The sequence below is a fragment of the Amblyomma mixtum genome, chromosome 2 (assembly GCF_055824585.1).
Source record: "Amblyomma mixtum isolate Tamu chromosome 2, ASM5582458v1, whole genome shotgun sequence".
NCBI lineage: Eukaryota > Metazoa > Arthropoda > Arachnida > Ixodida > Ixodidae > Amblyomma > Amblyomma mixtum.
This window is the reverse complement of record NC_143013.1, coordinates 113324618-113341611: the sequence shown is the minus strand read 5'-3', so window position 1 is coordinate 113341611 and position 16994 is coordinate 113324618. Positions and strand designations below refer to the sequence as shown.

The 16994-nt window shown below is 46.5% G+C and overlaps 1 protein-coding gene across 2 annotated transcripts in view; it reads right to left on the bottom strand.

Moving 5' to 3' along the window:
• The window catches only part of LOC149360621 (sphingomyelin phosphodiesterase-like), a 132041-nt gene that overhangs the window by 14481 nt on the left and 100566 nt on the right, over positions 1-16994 (bottom strand). For both annotated transcript variants that reach the window (XM_089572413.1, XM_089572414.1), the window contains exons 5-7: positions 13960-14190; positions 11836-12005; positions 6500-6610 (exon numbers count right to left, since the gene is read on the bottom strand). In XM_089572413.1, coding sequence (XP_089428539.1) covers positions 6500-6610; positions 11836-12005; positions 13960-14190 — 512 coding nt within the window. The remainder of the gene's footprint in view (positions 1-6499; positions 6611-11835; positions 12006-13959; positions 14191-16994) is intronic.

Sequence of the window (16994 nt, the reverse complement as noted above, 5' to 3'; positions counted from 1 at the left end):
TGCTCACGGTGGAGCAAAAGTAGCTTCGTGTTGAAGTCTCACAGGACATGCTGGATTCCGCAAACAGTGACCCCGACTTCATCAACATCATAATAACTGGTGACGAGTCTTGGGTGTACAGGTACGGCCCAGAAACCAGATCCCAGTCGTCACTGTGGAAGCAATACACGTCACCAAGACTTCAGAAGGCCCGCCAAGTGCGCAGCAATGTGAAAGTGATGCTGACTGCTTTCGTTGACACCCTCTGTGTGGCAGAGCATGAGTACGCACTCTACAGGGTCAAACAATGACCAAAGAGTGCTACAGGGATGTCCTTTGTTGCCTACGTGATGCTGTGCGGCGCAAGAACCCGTAGTTGAGGTCAACAGGAAAGTGGCGCATCCATCCCGACAATGCTCCTGCACATGCCTCGCACTTGATTCAGACTTTTTTGGCGAAAAACCAGACTCCTGTAGTTCAACAGACTCCTTACTCTCCTGATATGGCCCCTGCGATTTCTGGCTGGTTCCCAAAATCAAAAGGCCACTGAAAGCAGCGCGATTTCAGACAAGGAAGAACATTATGGCTGCAACGACAGCTGAGCTAAACTCCATTCCGAAAGGGGCCTTTTCGGAATACTTCCAAAAATGGCAGCACCGCTGGGAGAAGTGTGTGGAGTCCCAAGTAGACTACTTTGAAGGTGACTAGGTTTGGAACGCTCCAGTTATGCAAGTTTTTTTTTCTGCGGCCCAAGGTCGGATACTTTTCTAACAGACCTCGTATATACGCAGCGTTTGTACAATCTTTTACACTCGTGGGAGTTAATGTTGTATGCAATCTGACCTTGAGAGCGTTCACTGGCGCCACTCTCGCCCATAGCGGTGGACGTAGTACGTCCAGAAGGAGGTAGGGAGAATTCGACTCTGCTTGCTGTAACGCTTCTTTGAAGAAAAAAGATATAATCATTGCTTGGCAGAAACCTTCACGCTACTTTTCCGGCAACAAAGCAACATCGTGTGGGGGGTAAACTTTTTTTTGTTCATTCTTGTCCGTCTGGAGTTTTACGCAACAAGACATGGTAGCCCGAGTGATCAAAGCTCGAGAAATAGTCTTCAAGGTACGGGGTGCTACAGTATGTAAAAAATCCCGGCCACCAAACAAAAATGCGAAAAACAAGTGTAGACACCTTAACAGAGAAATGCGAGAGCGTTTTGTCCTGGATCTTTTGTGCACAGATGGAAGTTGATGAAGACGACAAAGTCTGAAGCCCAGCGCGAGAGACTGGCAGTTGAACACGGCTCCTATATTCGTAGCATTGCCCTACTGAACAGTGAGGAGGCGCTGGAATAATCAGCTTTTCGATTGATTCCGAATGTTAATTCACAACCAAGCAATTCACAACACTTTAAGTTTAAATCTCTCTTCGATGTGTGTTTATTAATGCGAAAACTTTAGATGGTTAGATTTCAAGGTCATATCGACCAAATATGTCGGCAAAATGTGTCACCGCATGACTTCACGACTTCAGTATGTGATTTTGTATGAGTGTAATTTTAATGAGTAATAAATTAATGAGTGGTGTAATATGTCGTGATGAAGATCGATGATGTCATGTCGTTAATTAGGTAATGCTAACGGCGATAATCTCTTAATAACAATTAACCAAAAGAAATTAATGCCGATGAGATTTTAGAGACAACGATGATGAAAGTGATGATAACTGAATGTCATACCAAAGTCACATAGAAGATGAGGCAAAAATCCCGAAGTCATGTGACAGAGGGATGGCTTCATAAAGTCACGTGACAAGATGTCGCAAAAAATCCGGAGTCAAGTGGCACAGTGATGACGTTTTACCAAAGTCACGTGACAAGATCACTTGCAGAAGAGAATTATGCGAAAGTAGGTTGCATGTGTTCAACAAAAAAAAACGCTACGTGCTACAAAGCTAGTAGCAGTGATTTGCAAGATTTCAGTTCAGCACCCCCAAACTTTTGTATTTCTCCACAGCGGGACGCCGCAGCACTCTCAACCTTTTTTTCCTCGCTTCCTGAGTTGGGAATAAAGAAAAAAATGGCGATGGCGTAATGGTCTAATGCAGTGGCCAGCGAAGGTGACCTCTTCGCGTTGCCGTGGGTTTCTGCCCCGCTCGTGGCCGTGAAGTTTTCATTCATTCATTCATTCCTCCGCCCACCTAACATTCTGATGTCGCTTGCTACGCTTGTCCTTTCCGGCAGCGATGCCGATACTACCGCAGCTTCCCAACTGCTCCAGTGATAATGCATTTTGAAACTTGGCGCCATCACGTGATTGGGTATGTGACGTCCTGTGACCTTAATTACGTTACACCTTCCTCGACCAATCCCTGAATTTTGTAACCGACAACAACAAGGTCTTGCCTCGACGACAGCTTAAATGATATTACATTATTAATTTGCTTATCTTCTAAAGGTCTCGAAGGTCGTACATAATACCCCGCTATGTCGCTTGATATGAGAACAAATCTCGCTTTTGAAACACAAATAAACTGAGTAACACTGCTTTTTTTTCTGAACCATTGGATTTATGGTTGATGCGTAAAAGAACCAAAAATGCAAACGAAAAGAAAGGCCCCATATATTCGTAGAATCGGCCCTACCGAACAGTGAGGAAGGCGCTAAGATGATCAGCCTTTTAATTCGGTGTGCAAAGTAATTCACTACCAATTAATCATTAACATCCTCATCGGGATAACTACGCCCACTTCAGGGCAAATGTCGCTTCCATGTCTCTCTAATTAACATTGTCCTGTGCCAGCTCCGGCCAACTTATCCCCGCAAACTTCCCAATCTTATGCGCCAATCTAACTTTTTGTCGCCCCATTCCACTCTTGTCCCCTCTTGGATTCCAGTCCGTGAACCTTAATAAACATCGGTTATCTTGGCAACGCATTACATGCACTGCACACGCCCATTTCTTCTTGATTTTGACTAGGATGCCATTAGCTCGCGTTTATTCTCTGATGCACCCTGCTCTTTTCCTGTTGTTTCACAATACCCATATATTCCTTTCCACAGTTGTCTGCGATGTCCAAAATTTAACTTGAACCCCTTTAGTAAGCCTCCACGTTGCTGCTTCGCATATGAGTACCGGTAAATAGCGGTAGCATGTGATCACTCTTGCTCAAGTCGCAAATTATCAAAGAAGCAAATGTGTCTCCTATTAATGAGAAAGCATTATTTCGGTGGGTAAATTCCGAGCAAGATCTTGCTATGTTTGTATACGCTTGCGGTGTTTTCCAGTTTAGGCCAAGTGGAAGAGATACATGAAATAAATCAAACAAATATTCATGACTAGGATTCGAACAATGGCGGCGCACACTGGCCAGCGAAGCTGACCTGCGTACAGGTCAGCTTCGCTGGCCAGTGAGCGAAAGCACTAGACTATCGCCGCAGCCGGATACCAAGAAAACTTCGGTTGTGGCTACTTGATCCATGATATTCTTATGGTGAACGATGAGCGGAGCGTAAACCTTAAACAATCCATCGAGAAAAGGCAAACACGAAGACAGGCGGTAGACTAACAACGCTTTTCTTCAACACGCATCGTGAAACTACAGCGCACTGTTGCGCTGTGCACTGTACGTCGTCTTCTTCATTAACTAATACTATTAGAGTCAATTCCGTTCACTTAAAACCGGTCGTCGAAGATGATCTATCTCCGAAGTAATACCATTTTGTCAACGCACCCCTCATGTAATGTCTCTTGAAGACCTTTGAGGAATAATAAATAAGTAAATAAATAAATAAATGTGTAAATAAAACTTAAGACTGCAGTGCGGATCCTCCCACTTTCCGGACTCCCTCGGAAATGCTCCACTCCAAAATGTAGTCCATTGTTAAAACTTTTCTTGTTCCCTAGACAAGAAGCCAATCACGAGACAAATATTAAAGGCTCTAGAATTTTTATCCCTCACTTCTTTAGTACATTACAAAGCTGATTTCATTTCCTGCTTAGATTAGCCGACGGAATAATACAGGACGCCACGTACCATGACTCAAAGTTACCATATGAACTTTTCATAGGTTGTATCCTGCCATATCAAATTAATATTCGCGCTTTTAGCTATGTGCCACTATTGACAGAGAGGTGTGCGCTGCATCCGCTGGCATGGACAACGTTGCGGCAGAGAAGCGGCAGTACAGCAATAAGCGGTCATTGACAACATTGCTACAGAGAGGCACTGGAGCGTAGGCCACCGGCGTACATTGGGTAAATTGGCACTGACCATGAAAAATTTGACGCTCATAACTGGCTCCCTGGGTCAGTGGACACCTCAATCGCGCTTTCAGGTAAAAGGTGGTGGTGTCCACCTCAAAACACTTTGCTTTCGCACAATATTTTGTGCTTTAGCAATGCTAAACAGCCAGCTATTTTTTTTTTCTCTATTGACTCTCCTTCAACGTGGCCACAGGCAGATCTAGAACGCGATAGTGTTAAAGATCCCGTTACGCAGAAATTCTGCCGTTGGCGTTGTGAGCAAAAAATCGCGATCATTACTCTGGCAGGTGGTGGCCAGACACCAACCAAGGAGGGAAGTCGGCCACCTTGGTCCCGTGCCCTTGCGTAGTCTTCACAACCAGCAAACCGGATAGTTATCAAACTCCACACTGTGGCAGCTGGCAGTTAAATTAATGACTGGTCGCTCAGTAAGGGGAACATGGGTCGCACAAGGCCCACCGCTGGGAGCACCTGCGATCGCAGGGCAGTGGCGCATCGTTTGAGCGCTGCATCACTGCTTCAGCAGGGGTATGAGGACTCTCAGAGATCTATGAGTGCAAAGTAGGGAATGACCTTCTGCATAAGCATTAGCGAGTCACCTGTGTCTTACGTCATGTATTCGGCTTTATCAAATAATCTGATCCTGTGTTACTGTCTCCTTTCATGGTTTTTTTTTTTGCTTTGTTTCGTTTCATTGCTTTTTTGTTTTTGATTTTTTTTTGTTGAGCTGGTATCATATGTTGTTACACACTGTTCTTGCCCCCGCCTTATGTAATGCCCACGGGCCCTGAAGGTTTCAATAAATGAAATGAATGAAATGAAATGAAGTGGGAATTAACGCATTACGCTGTTGCGTCATACCCTTAAAGCGAAGCTTAAGTGTCTTCTCCAAATTTTTCTGCCTGCTAAATGCCTACCACTTTGCTTCAGATGACTAGAGTTGAGACGGCTTTCATACCGTGTGCGACGTAAATGTATTCTTAGCGAACTAATAAGGATCAAGCCTTTAGACGAGAAATGCTGCAATATAAAAGGGGCGCAATATGGCTGAAGTACCCTCCGTGGCGCCAATTTATCGAGCTAGGCGTACCGGCTTCGCGCATGGATCACGGAAAGCTCTTATAGCTTTGGTTTGACCCCATCGCTCTGCAGTCTCCCCTGGGACCACCCTGAAGCTGAGCGTTCCTCCGCCATCGTCATCTCCTCCTTCTAGTTGAGCCGCCCACTGGGTTCTTCCCACGGCAGCCACATTCTGCTTGTGCATTCCGCGCCTCTCACCATAACCTCCCAAGCCACTAGACCTGTCTCCATTTTGCCACCTACCAAACCGTGGGAAGTGGCTGCCATTGACACGGTTGGCATGGGGTGGCCGTTTATTTAACTATTGTTATTTTTAATTGCTCAAATGTGCCTTTCGGTGTAAGAGAGTCATGTGTGCATACGCATTCGTGTGTCGGCTATGAATGCCAACAAGGCCTGGTGTTGGGGCCTATGGGTCTGAGCCACCCCCCTCTCCGGCCGGTAGGTTTTTATGTTTGCAAGACGTTTTGTTTAGTGTGTTATTAAAATTAAACTTCATTAATTAGGGGTGTTACGGCTGACGCTGCAAATTCCGCCATAGAATGCAGGGCTTTATGACTGAACCAAAGTTAAAACAGCTTTCACTGCAAAAGTCACTACTCAACGTGGTTTACTTCTCAGCCAAAAGTGGGAGCCCTTATGGCACTGCTAAAGAATTAGAGCTCACAAAAAAAGATGACAAGGGCTCCCCTTACCTTACATGTGCCTAGATATCGAGCTTAAGGGGTGCTACGTGTGCTCTACTACACTGCTAACAAACATCGTTGCGCAGTTACGTTTGGCAAAGACGCCAGACTGTTCCGCATAAACTTTAATTAATTTTGGCTTTGCAAAGTAAAGTAGAACCAAATATTCACCGCAACCTGATGTCAGTGATCGGTGTTACCAGTACTGGAACCAACTTTTCCCCGCAACCCGATATAAGTGCTCAGTTCTGCCAGTTCTGAACGCGCCCTACATCTGGGCTTTTTGCTAGAATGACGCAGTAAGTTCTTGCAGGCACTTAAAATCTTGGGGCTATAAGCAGAAATCACGCGAGCCTCTAAACACAATGAGCGGCACCAGCGGTCCGCTACTCATCACTAGCAGGCTGTATGTTGTCCAGAGCAAACGTATTTCAGTGTACTGGAAGACTTGCGTCCAGGTTAAAGGCAGTGCACTCAGTGATCGCATGCATCACCTTTTGGTAGTGGGTCTTGTAGATTCGGGCAGCCACTGAGACCACTGGGACGCCAGGGCGTCGTAGAGCCAGGCGACAGACCGGTTTCCCTTCACCGCTGGGATAGGGAAGCTGCGGATAAAAGATAATTGCCATAATGTTCACTAACATAAAAAAAAATGGCTGAGGCTTAGCTAAGGTTAAGCCTAGTCAGATGCGAAGCATATTGATGGCTAGGCTTGGTAAAGTTCCTCGCTTTGTTCTTCAGTTGTTGTAGAACGTTGTCGCCGAGCCGCATATTGAGCACGCCGCATAGCCAGACGTTCATCCCGCTCTTCATCGGTCTCTGTGGCACGCTGAAGCTTTAGCTTCTCGTTCAAATCAGCCCTGCTTCTAGGCGGCATCCCAACACCTGGCCGCCTCGTAAGTGCCCGGAGAGCGAGGCAAGCTCAGCTTTATACCGCTGCTGTAGCGTCACGTGGTCAGCTGCAGCGCCTCTGATGTGGAGCCTCCACCGCCGCGGCCGACCGCGCGAGCCAGCAGCCCATCTCTCCTCTGCTGTGACGTCATGTTGTCACGTGGTCAGCCGCCGCGCCTCTGATGTGGAGCCTCCACCGCCGCGGCCGACCGCGCGAGCCGGCAGCCCATCTCTCCTCTGCTGTGACGTCATGTTGTCACGTGGTGTCACGTGGTCACGCTAAAGGTCAATGGTAGCTCCACCGTCGCGCTCGACGGGCTGTAGTGTAGCTCTAGTTATATGCTTCGCATAAAAGCAATCACTGACGAAGCAAATGATGTTGATAAGGTGGTAGCTGAGGTAAAAAAAAGTATGAAGGCTTCCAACATCAGATATGCCATCGTGGAAAAAGAATGCACAAAAAGAAGAGAGCGGGAATGAAAACTATGGACTCTACACGCTACTCACACAAGAAAAAAAAATTCAGTGCGACTTACAAGAAGAAACCGCACAGCTCACCTAGCATAGCATATTTACTGCACAGCTAAGAAGAGAGGATATTAATACCGCACTTGTGTCGTAACACAGAAAAAAACGCGTGAATATTGGAAAAAAAAACTTTCAGACCATTCCTCCTTTATTTTGCTCATAAAGTTCGCTGCGATGCTGATTACACAGAGCTCTTTGCGGCTAAGAGAAAAAAAAAACAGTTCATATCTTGTCAGCCAGGTTTCCTTAAGACATATGCTTCTGCTCAGATGTGAAGCATCTCTTACAGTCTGTTGGACACAAATTATTTCAATGCAATGCAGGAAAAGTAACTTGAAGGCAAAGCTCATGCCGTCAATTGGTTTTATGTAGATCATTTGAGATCTATTTTTACTACCTCGGCCATAAACATCTCTGCGTTCTACACTGCAGTTCGAACACACTTGTATTCTTTTTTTGACTCCTTTAAGGATCAGGCTGCAACACAGACACGCCCACATTGCTGAAATTCCATTTTATTTTGTTGCTGCCATTCAAATCAGTATACATGTTCGGCACGTGTCTTTAACATCTCGTAACTTCTGAGAACACTCAATGAAACGCATAATAAAGTCGTCGAAGCAAAACCAACTTGGCTGCCATCTTAACCACATTCTTTGAGAGGAATTCCAAGAGCATTTAGGTTGTCTCCTATGGTGCCCACTATGAGTGTGTAATATTCTTGAGATTTTCTCGCCAAAACTCTGGTTGGAACCGATTCCATTTTCCTTACATGGTACGCATCAGTTATCACCATCTGGAGTGCTCGAGTACTCGAGTGCTCGAGTTGGATTGGATTATCATGTGGAATCATGCTACTCAAATTCACTAATTCACCTTAATTCATTTTTTGGGGTGAGCCCAATTCCTAAATTTTGTGGGTCCTTTGGAGTTTTTGCAGGTGGGCCAACTTTAAAAGTTTCGGTCCCTTAGATGTTCAATTTTGGCAGTTGTCTTTAATTCCTCCACTGGTGGTCACGGGGTGTTGATGACGTCACTACCCTCTCAATCGCATTCATAGACATCCTTCACTGCAGGCACTGTGGTGCAGCGGTTAAGCGATGAGCCACTGCCCTGGCAGGTGGCTGATTCTAACACAACCACCGGTGGGGATTGCAATACCCCTCTCCCCAAGCTCCCGCAAGGCACACGCGCAGCACCACGATGGGTACATGGGAGCTGCATTGAATCTGCAAATTGCATTGAAACTGCCTGGCAACAGGGGCAGTTTCATCACACTTCGGTGGTCAGGTTTTAATGACGTCACAAGGTCGCATGACCCCGTCTTTTGGTGGTTAACAAAGGGAAAATATGAAGACGAAGGAAGACAAGGCATGATGGCCGCTGACCCTCAGCTCAAACTTTATTAGGGAGAAAAGCATCGAACAAAAGTCTTTACTGCCAAGAACGTTTCAGTTGCGAGCCAGCGTTCGTCACGGATGGATGGGAACAGTTTTATTGGGGCAAAAGAAAGGCCCCCTGGGTGGTCTCTACTGGAACAAGAGTCTACAGGCGTGAGCTGCACGTTGAGCTTGGTCCACTAACAGTTGGCTCCCAGGAGGAATGAGTGGTATGGGGTACCGCTTGGGGGGAAGGTTATACCTTGTCCTCTTTCGTCCTGGTTTTTTCGCGCTGTTAACCAGCGAAGCATGTCAAGCAACCAATTAGTACAGCTTGCAACTGTAATTTGGTAATTTGGGTGTGGAGAAACCGGAAGCAGCATGACGACAACCTGAATACTATTGCATTCAAACAGAAATCAGTTTTTCATGTGTTGGAGGCTCTTTCCTACTTTTGAACACAAATTTATCCTTCTGAGCCGCTCTAGCAGTCTGTTCAGTCACTCATCACTAGTCAGCAGAGACAAAGCTTTGGAGTCTTCTTCCATTAATGGAGCAAAAACCTGAAACTTTCTCAGTGTAACTCTGCTTTGGAATCATGCATAAGCCAACATAAACGTGAATCACCTCGTGAAATTCGTATAGAGAGTAAATAATTTACGGTTGGATTTCTTCTCCCCTGCAGTTTCGGCTGCAGTTTCAGGTAGCCAAGCAATGGTTGCGATGTCACAAATGAATATGAGATCATGCGAGGCACAGAAAAACTGCAGTATGATTGCTCTTTGTCCAGTTGACGTCATTCCGCTTTCCAGAGCAGTTTAGCGCAAGAATTGCGGTCCACTAAAACGACGAAGCAGCGATCAGATTGCCGCTCTCGTGTGCATCAGGTAGTGGTGGTGGTATGTCACGTTTATTAAGCAGCCTTTATGTCAGGCGTTTAACAAGTCCTGTGCCAAGGTGACAAAGGCACGTTCCAGCGTTTATTGCCGGGAGGTAAGCCAGATGGCCCACGGAGGCGGAGGAGGTAGGGATAGGCGGGGACCGAAAGGCTGTTTGGCACTGATAAGGCAGTGTACTATATCCGCGTACGTGTGGGAACAGTTTGAGCCCTAACATGTGGACGTGTAGCAGCACAAATAAACCTTGGCTTGTGTTTGAAATAGACTAATTTTTTCAGCGATGGATGTGATCTTCGCAGGTCGATAAAGTGCGGTAAGGAGGAGGTAAATCACTTAAGCCCAATTTTTAAGGCGGAAGCCTTTAATGTCTCATCGTTGTAAGCAGCAGTTGTCGACAGAAAATGTCACGCTTTTCAATTGGTGGAAACGGTCGTGACGTCACAGTGCGCGAATTTCAAACGGGGCCAATTGTACTTTGGCTAGTAACCATGCAACCAATTGAAGGGATCGTATAGTGATGCTCCAAGTAAGTGGGACTGAGCTTAGTTAATTGCTTAATTACTCAATTAGCCTAATTAGCTTTACTAGTCAGGCCATATAAATAAGTAAAACCGATTAAGAAATTGGTCGAGCTCAGGAATCGAACCCTGGTCTTCGGCGTGAGAGACGAGCATCTATCCACTCCGCCATGCCAGCTCGATGGTTTGGAATGAACAAAGGCGCGTCTAGTCAATACGGTGTCTTCATTCACTCTCATCCTCCTCCATTCCCTTCCGGCGAGGTTTAGGTGTCCACCGACAAATGAGAGACAGATACATTTCCTTTCCTCAAAAACCAATTTACGGACGAGCGAGGCGTAGACCGAATGGGCGATGGCGTTCTATGGACTCCTTGGTAGCGTTGCAAGACGCTGTCGCGTTCCACTCTTAGGGGCGAAGCTTTACATCTTAACCACACATCAGTGACCACACTTTAGGTCAAAAAAATGCCCCCCCCCCCTGAATTTTGTGACACAGTTACTGCGTAATTTCCTTTCCTCAAATACAATTTTCATTTTCTTCATTACGGCTCCTCTTTATCTATCTTCTTTCACTCCCACTTCCTCCCTTCCTCTACGGTGCGGTTCAGGTGTCCACCGAGATGACAGAGAATTACTGCGCCATTTCCTTTCTTCAAAAAGCGTTGCGTTCAAAGGGCAAGGCATCGCGCCGAACGGGTGGTGGCGTTCCGTGGACTACCTGGCAGCGCTACAACGCGCTGTCGCGTTCCACTCCAAAGGCGAAGCTTAAGCGTCATTAATTAGCAGTTAATTAGTATTCAGGCATTAAGCAGTAATTAACCATTAATTAGTGATTTGTCATCACTTAGTAATTAGTACTCAATTACATGTGACGCCACCAGTGCCACAGAAACAGCGAAGGTGGTGCGGAAAACGCTTCCGCCTCTACCCACTTTAGACAGTCAAAGTGCCCCCTGAATTTTTTTGCGGCATGTAGCACTTGTGGACAGTGAGGCTCAAGTGATTTCATACTCCTAGCGTTGCAACCATTGTTCGGCAACCAGAAATCGAAACTGAAAGCAGAGTATGAAAAATTAGGTTGTGCGAACCATTCCAGAGAAAAAAAATTCACTAGGAAAAATTTAGCCTCTCCACCACTTTAAGAGGCCGCTTGTACTGGAATCATGACCGGGAAAGTCAGGTAGCTGGATTTCTTGGTGCCTGGTTGACAAGAAGCACCAGCAAGTTACGATGAGGAGCTGTCCTTACGCGCATGGCCATGCACATAAAGAAAAGCCCAGAGGAAGGCACAAATGGTTCGATTCAATCTTTAGGAGAATCCCCCAAGGCGGATTAGGATTGTAACAAGGGATTGATTACTTATTAGCAATTACTCATGATTACTCTTTCTTTCTTTGCGTACGAAGTTCCTGTAGAAGCTTTATAGCCTTCCTTTGTAGCCGTATAGCTACACTTGGGTGGATGCTAGTGACTATTCCCTTATAACACAAATATTTCATTTCCCCTCTTTATTCTTCGGCTTCCCTCTTTGCGTTGCCTACAAGTCGAAAGTGTTCAATCGATGCTAAGCAGGTGCTAGTGCTCGGAATGACGCTTGAACATTTGTTCCTTACCTGTCGACGGGGTTTCCCTCGTGGTTGCCCAGCGCTGGGAAGACGGGCACGCCAGGCAGGTACTTCTCCAGCGCGTCGACAGTGTACTGCATGATGTCCAGGTTGTGGGCACGCGTCGTGTTCCATATGTTGTGCGCCACCATGTCTCCTGTCCAGATGACGTAGTCGATCTGCGAACAAGCGCGCACGCGCACTTCACGTGGGTCTGCTTTCGAGTTACATGGGGGAATTCGAGAGCCAGTGTGCTCGACTCAAATGCGTTCATCACCCGAGTAAACAACACAACTTTTTGCTTCTTTACGATCCACTGTCGTGGACACCAGGCGTCATTCATGATGCAAAAAACAGCGCGAACAAACGGGGACGAAAGGAGGAATACACAGGAAAAAGCGCTGACTCTCAACTAAAGTTTAATCACTGGAAACACGCTTATAAAAGGAAACAGAAAACAAAAAACACCAAAACCAGAATGCACGTGCTACTAAGTGATATCCAGATATGCAACTCACAGTCACGCAGGAGCAGGGATGGTTTGCTGACACAAAATCTTGCCTTCTTTGCCATGTTATACGCCTCGATGATTTCCCTGGTCAACTGGTCGGGGTGCTTGTACAAAATTTCATTTCTTCGCGCTGTTTTTTGCATAATGTATCACCAACTCGCCCGCTTAGCTATCCTGGTGATTCATGATCTTGTTGAAAGTATCCTGCGTAGTGTACAGTCACCTACCGGCTCTGTAACGACGTCCTGCTCAAATCTCTCGAATTAACGCATACCGATTCCGAGGTTTGAATCCGTACCGATAGTACATACCGATAGTACATATAAAGCGTACAGTGTATGTCCAAAGTAACCGATCAACGACATTTTTTTGTTGTTGTTGCCGTGTAGCGGGGCACTTATCGCAGCCCCTAAGCTCTGTATCTCTGCGAGACAGGTAGCATTCTCGTATTCACCTTTCAGAACCTTTTGGCCCGCACGAGTGCCGTAAGCGCTCAAATTACGACTGAGAAAGGAAATCCCCTTGGTCGGTTATTTTTAGCAAATGGGGTACATTGCACAGACGTGAAAAGGCCTCACTAGAGCACTAGGAAGACGCACTCTCATGCCTTGAAAACATTTGCGGCTTCCTTCTGGGCTTGATTCACCTTTCGGAGATTTGAGAAGTATGGCAGTGCACTAGGGATAATACACCATTTCCAGCCCTAAGCGCCTCGTCAATGACGCCAGTGAACTCTGCTCTGCACGGCCGCGTTCTTGCGCTAAAGCGAATTACACGTAGCAATACGCATGTGTATGTATACCACAGTGTAAAGCGTACGCAAATATAATCGATGCCGTACAATTATTTCGATACTCCGAGCATATCTTTGTGTTTGCAAAGTAAATCCAAGAACACTCAAGGAGAGTTTAAACTTGAGTTGCTTGATGCGGGCTCATGCCTATTGTGCAGCGCTATCAGAGGCATCAGATAAAGGCAAACTATACCTAGACGATTTTATTAGCGTATACACCTACAGCGGAAATCTTCTACAAGACCTGGAAGGCTCAGCGAATAAGTAATCTTCCGCTGAGGTGGTACACAAAATACTCCCCACCTTAAAACGAGAAAGCTCGTGAAACTCCACACGCTCCTTGTTGACGTTGTAGACCAGTTGAATTTTATTCCTTAAGAATCCTTTGTAAATGCTTTAATTGCATCGCTTGTTTGTTAAACTGCATCGTGCTACTTGCTTGCCTTCGTGATCCAGCATTTCGTGTTTTGGCAAAAAGGTTTTCGCTCCAAGTGCATTCTCAAATTAGGCTTAATGCTTGTTCTCCTTTCTCCTTTTCTTACAAGCACTTAGGCAGCGTTGCTGATTGGAGGCGAAAAGATTTTGGCAGCTCCGCTCGCCTGCACGCCATTCCATTTGACAACCGTCTCCCTTATGCTCGAAAGAGGGCTCTTTTATTTGTGTGTATTTTATTAGTCTTTGCATAACACACCATTCTACGAAAAGCCCATGAGCAGGCAGTGGATTAATACAGGAGCCAGCAAAATATTTTTGTGCTTCGGCAGTGTATGAGGTAGCTCCTCAGGCAGTACAGCGCAGAGCGTAGGGACACCAAGACCCGTCATCTTACCTTGTGGTTGTCCCTGATGTTCTTAAGCATGTTTTCGAACGTCCTGGGGGGGATGTCGCACGTCTCGAAGGCGCCCCAGTGGCCTGCCTCCCGATGCCTTCCCCCCGAGGCGGGCACGTCACCCGCGTGGCAGCACAGCGGCTCGTTGCAGTCTGCCTCGCTGCCCTCGAGGTACTCGGGGTCCACGTGAGTGTCACTGATGTGCAGCACACGAAGCGTCGGAGCGCCTTCCTGCACGAAGGGTCCTCAGGTGAGCTTTCAGGTTCTAGTGGTGGTGACAGTTTTTTTTACAGACACGTCTAGGGGCGAGGTTCTGATGTGGTCTGGGTCCCTAGTCTCGGAATCCATTGGCTCAAGCTGCCGCCCTTGCTCGGTCGAGGAGCTGGATTTACTCTCCGAGCTGCGAACTCGTCAGAGCTGCCTCCTACACCTTGGTCAATGGCTGACAAATGCAAAATACTTTGGGATTGGACTGGCAGGCCTAAACCATATAATATAGATTGGAGACCTCGCCACAGAAGCGGCATTTCGATCAAGGAGTCTTGGTATATGGCATTTAACTTGGATGAATATAGGAATATCTGAGTTTGTAGGCGTCGGCAGTGTGCTTTCTCATGAAGGTAATTTGGCAGTGCCGCCAGCCACCGGGCTTAGCTCTTCACTGTTCACTTATACTTTTTTACTAATCAAACATTGCAGCTGTTTTCTCGCATTTTAGCACTGTTTACGCTGATTCTGCCATTTAATCTGGTCATTGCACGTTTCGGGAGAACTCCTCACACCCATGTGCCAGTGGCTGCAGCGAGATTGAAGTTGTCTCTTGGTGAATTTTGTGCGCTGTTCGCATGAGCTCAACATTCACGCTGGAATTTATATTCGACATGGTTAATCTTAAGAATGAGTAGCAGTGGTCGAGTCCCGCGCAAACTGCAGCCAAAGGTGCTTCGGTCTCGCAGCCTCTAAAGCAGATAATAGAATGGCGCGGTCGTTGCAACATAAGCCCGGATGATGATCAGTTTCCTTTTGTTTAGTTTATTCCCGTCAAAAGCCTCTGCAAGAGGTGTTAGATGCATACGTAAGTACGTGTGTACAGCCTTTGTCAAAAATATACAACCCAAGCGGTTTGCTTCTAAGCCATTTGGCAGTGCTAAACTTGGGAGAGTTGAGGACGCGAGGTCCACCCAACTTCTAGATTATCGTCGCTGAGGATGCAAAACGAGTATCTATGCACGGCTGAAAAGGAAAGCATTTGCGCTGTATATTTTATGAAAAATTAGGAGTCACTTTGGCGACTAAAGTGGTGCAAGGCGAAAGCCTTATACAGCATTCTGTCACGAATGTGGTTGTGAATGATGATTCAAGTGCTGCCAGCGAATGACGCGTCCATTGGCTGTCTGCGTGTGTTACTGATGTGTGGTTAACATGTTAAGCTTCGCCTGTAAGAGTGGAACGCGACAGCGTCTTGCAACGCTGCCAGGGAGTCCACAGAACGCCATCGCCTATTAGGCTCTACGCCTTGCTGGACGGTAAATTTATTTTTTAAGGCGGAAGCCTTTAATGCCTCATCGTTGTAAGCAGGAGTTGTCGACAGAAAAGGTCACGCTTTTCAATTGGTCGAAATGCTCGTGACGTCACAGTGCGCGAATTTCAAACGGGGCCAATTGTACTTTGGAGGGTAACCATGCAACCAATCAAAGGGATCGTACAGTGATGCTCCAACTAAGTTGGACTGAGTTTAGTTAATTGCTTAATTAATCAATTAGCCTAATTAAGATAGAGGAGAATGAAGAGGTCAGAAGAAAGAGGAAAAGAAAAGAAAGACGCGCGCCGCAGCGACAACAGCGTCCGCGGAAGAAAACGCTGCTGAAAAAAACAGATAAGTACGAAACCGCGTTCGCTCCACCACCACGCACTTCCCCACTCAGATCGACGTTGCTCGTTTCATATACGTTGTGTCGAACATCCTAGACAGTTCCAACAATTGACAGGTGAATGACAGAACACGATGGATAGAAATACAATAACATAAATATGAAATAGCCTAATTAACCTTTCTAGTTAGACCGCATAAATCAATGAAACCGAGAACGAAATTGGTCGAGTTGGGGAATCGAACCAGGGTCTCCGGAGTGCGATACGAGCACGCTAGCCACTCCGTAATGCCAGCTGAATGGTTTGGAATGAACAAAGGCGCGTCTAGCTAATATGGCGTCTTCGTTCACTCCCATCTTCCCCCTTTCCCTTATGGCGAGGTGCAGGTGTCCACCCAGATATGCGAGATAGATACATTTCCTTTCCTCAAAAAATAAATTTACCGTCCAGCAAGGCGTACAGCCGAATTGGCGATGGCGTTCTGTGGACTCCCTGGCAGCGTTGCAAGATGCTGTCGCGTTCCACTCTTACAGGCGAAGCTTAACATGTTAACCAGACATCAGTAACACACGCAGACAGCCAATGGACGCGTCATTCGCTGGCAGCACTTGAATCATCATTCACAACCACATTCGTGACAGAATGCTGTACTAAGGCTTTCGCCTTGCACCATTTTAGTCGCCAAAGTGACTCCTAATTTTTTGAGGAAAGGAAATGTATCTCTCTCGCATATCTGGGTGGACACCTACACCTCGCCGTAAGGGAAAGGGGGAAGATGGGAGTGAACGAAGACGCCGTATTAGCTAGACGCGCCTTTGTTCATTCCAAACCATTCAGCTGGCATTACGGAGTGGCTAGCGTGCTCGTATCGCACTCCGGAGACCCTGGTTCGATTCCCCAACTCGACCAATTTCGTTCTCGGTTTTATTGATTTCTGTGGTCTAACTAAAAAGGTTAATTAGGCTATTTCATATTTATATTATTGTATTTCTATCCATAGTGTTCTGTCATTCACCTGTCAATTGTTGGAACTGTCTAGGATGTTCGACACAACGTATATGAAACGAGCAACGTCGAACTGAGTGGGTAAGTGCGTGGTGGTGGAGCGAACGCGGCTTCGTACTTTTTTTCCAGCAGCGTCTCCTTCCGCGGACGCTGTTGTC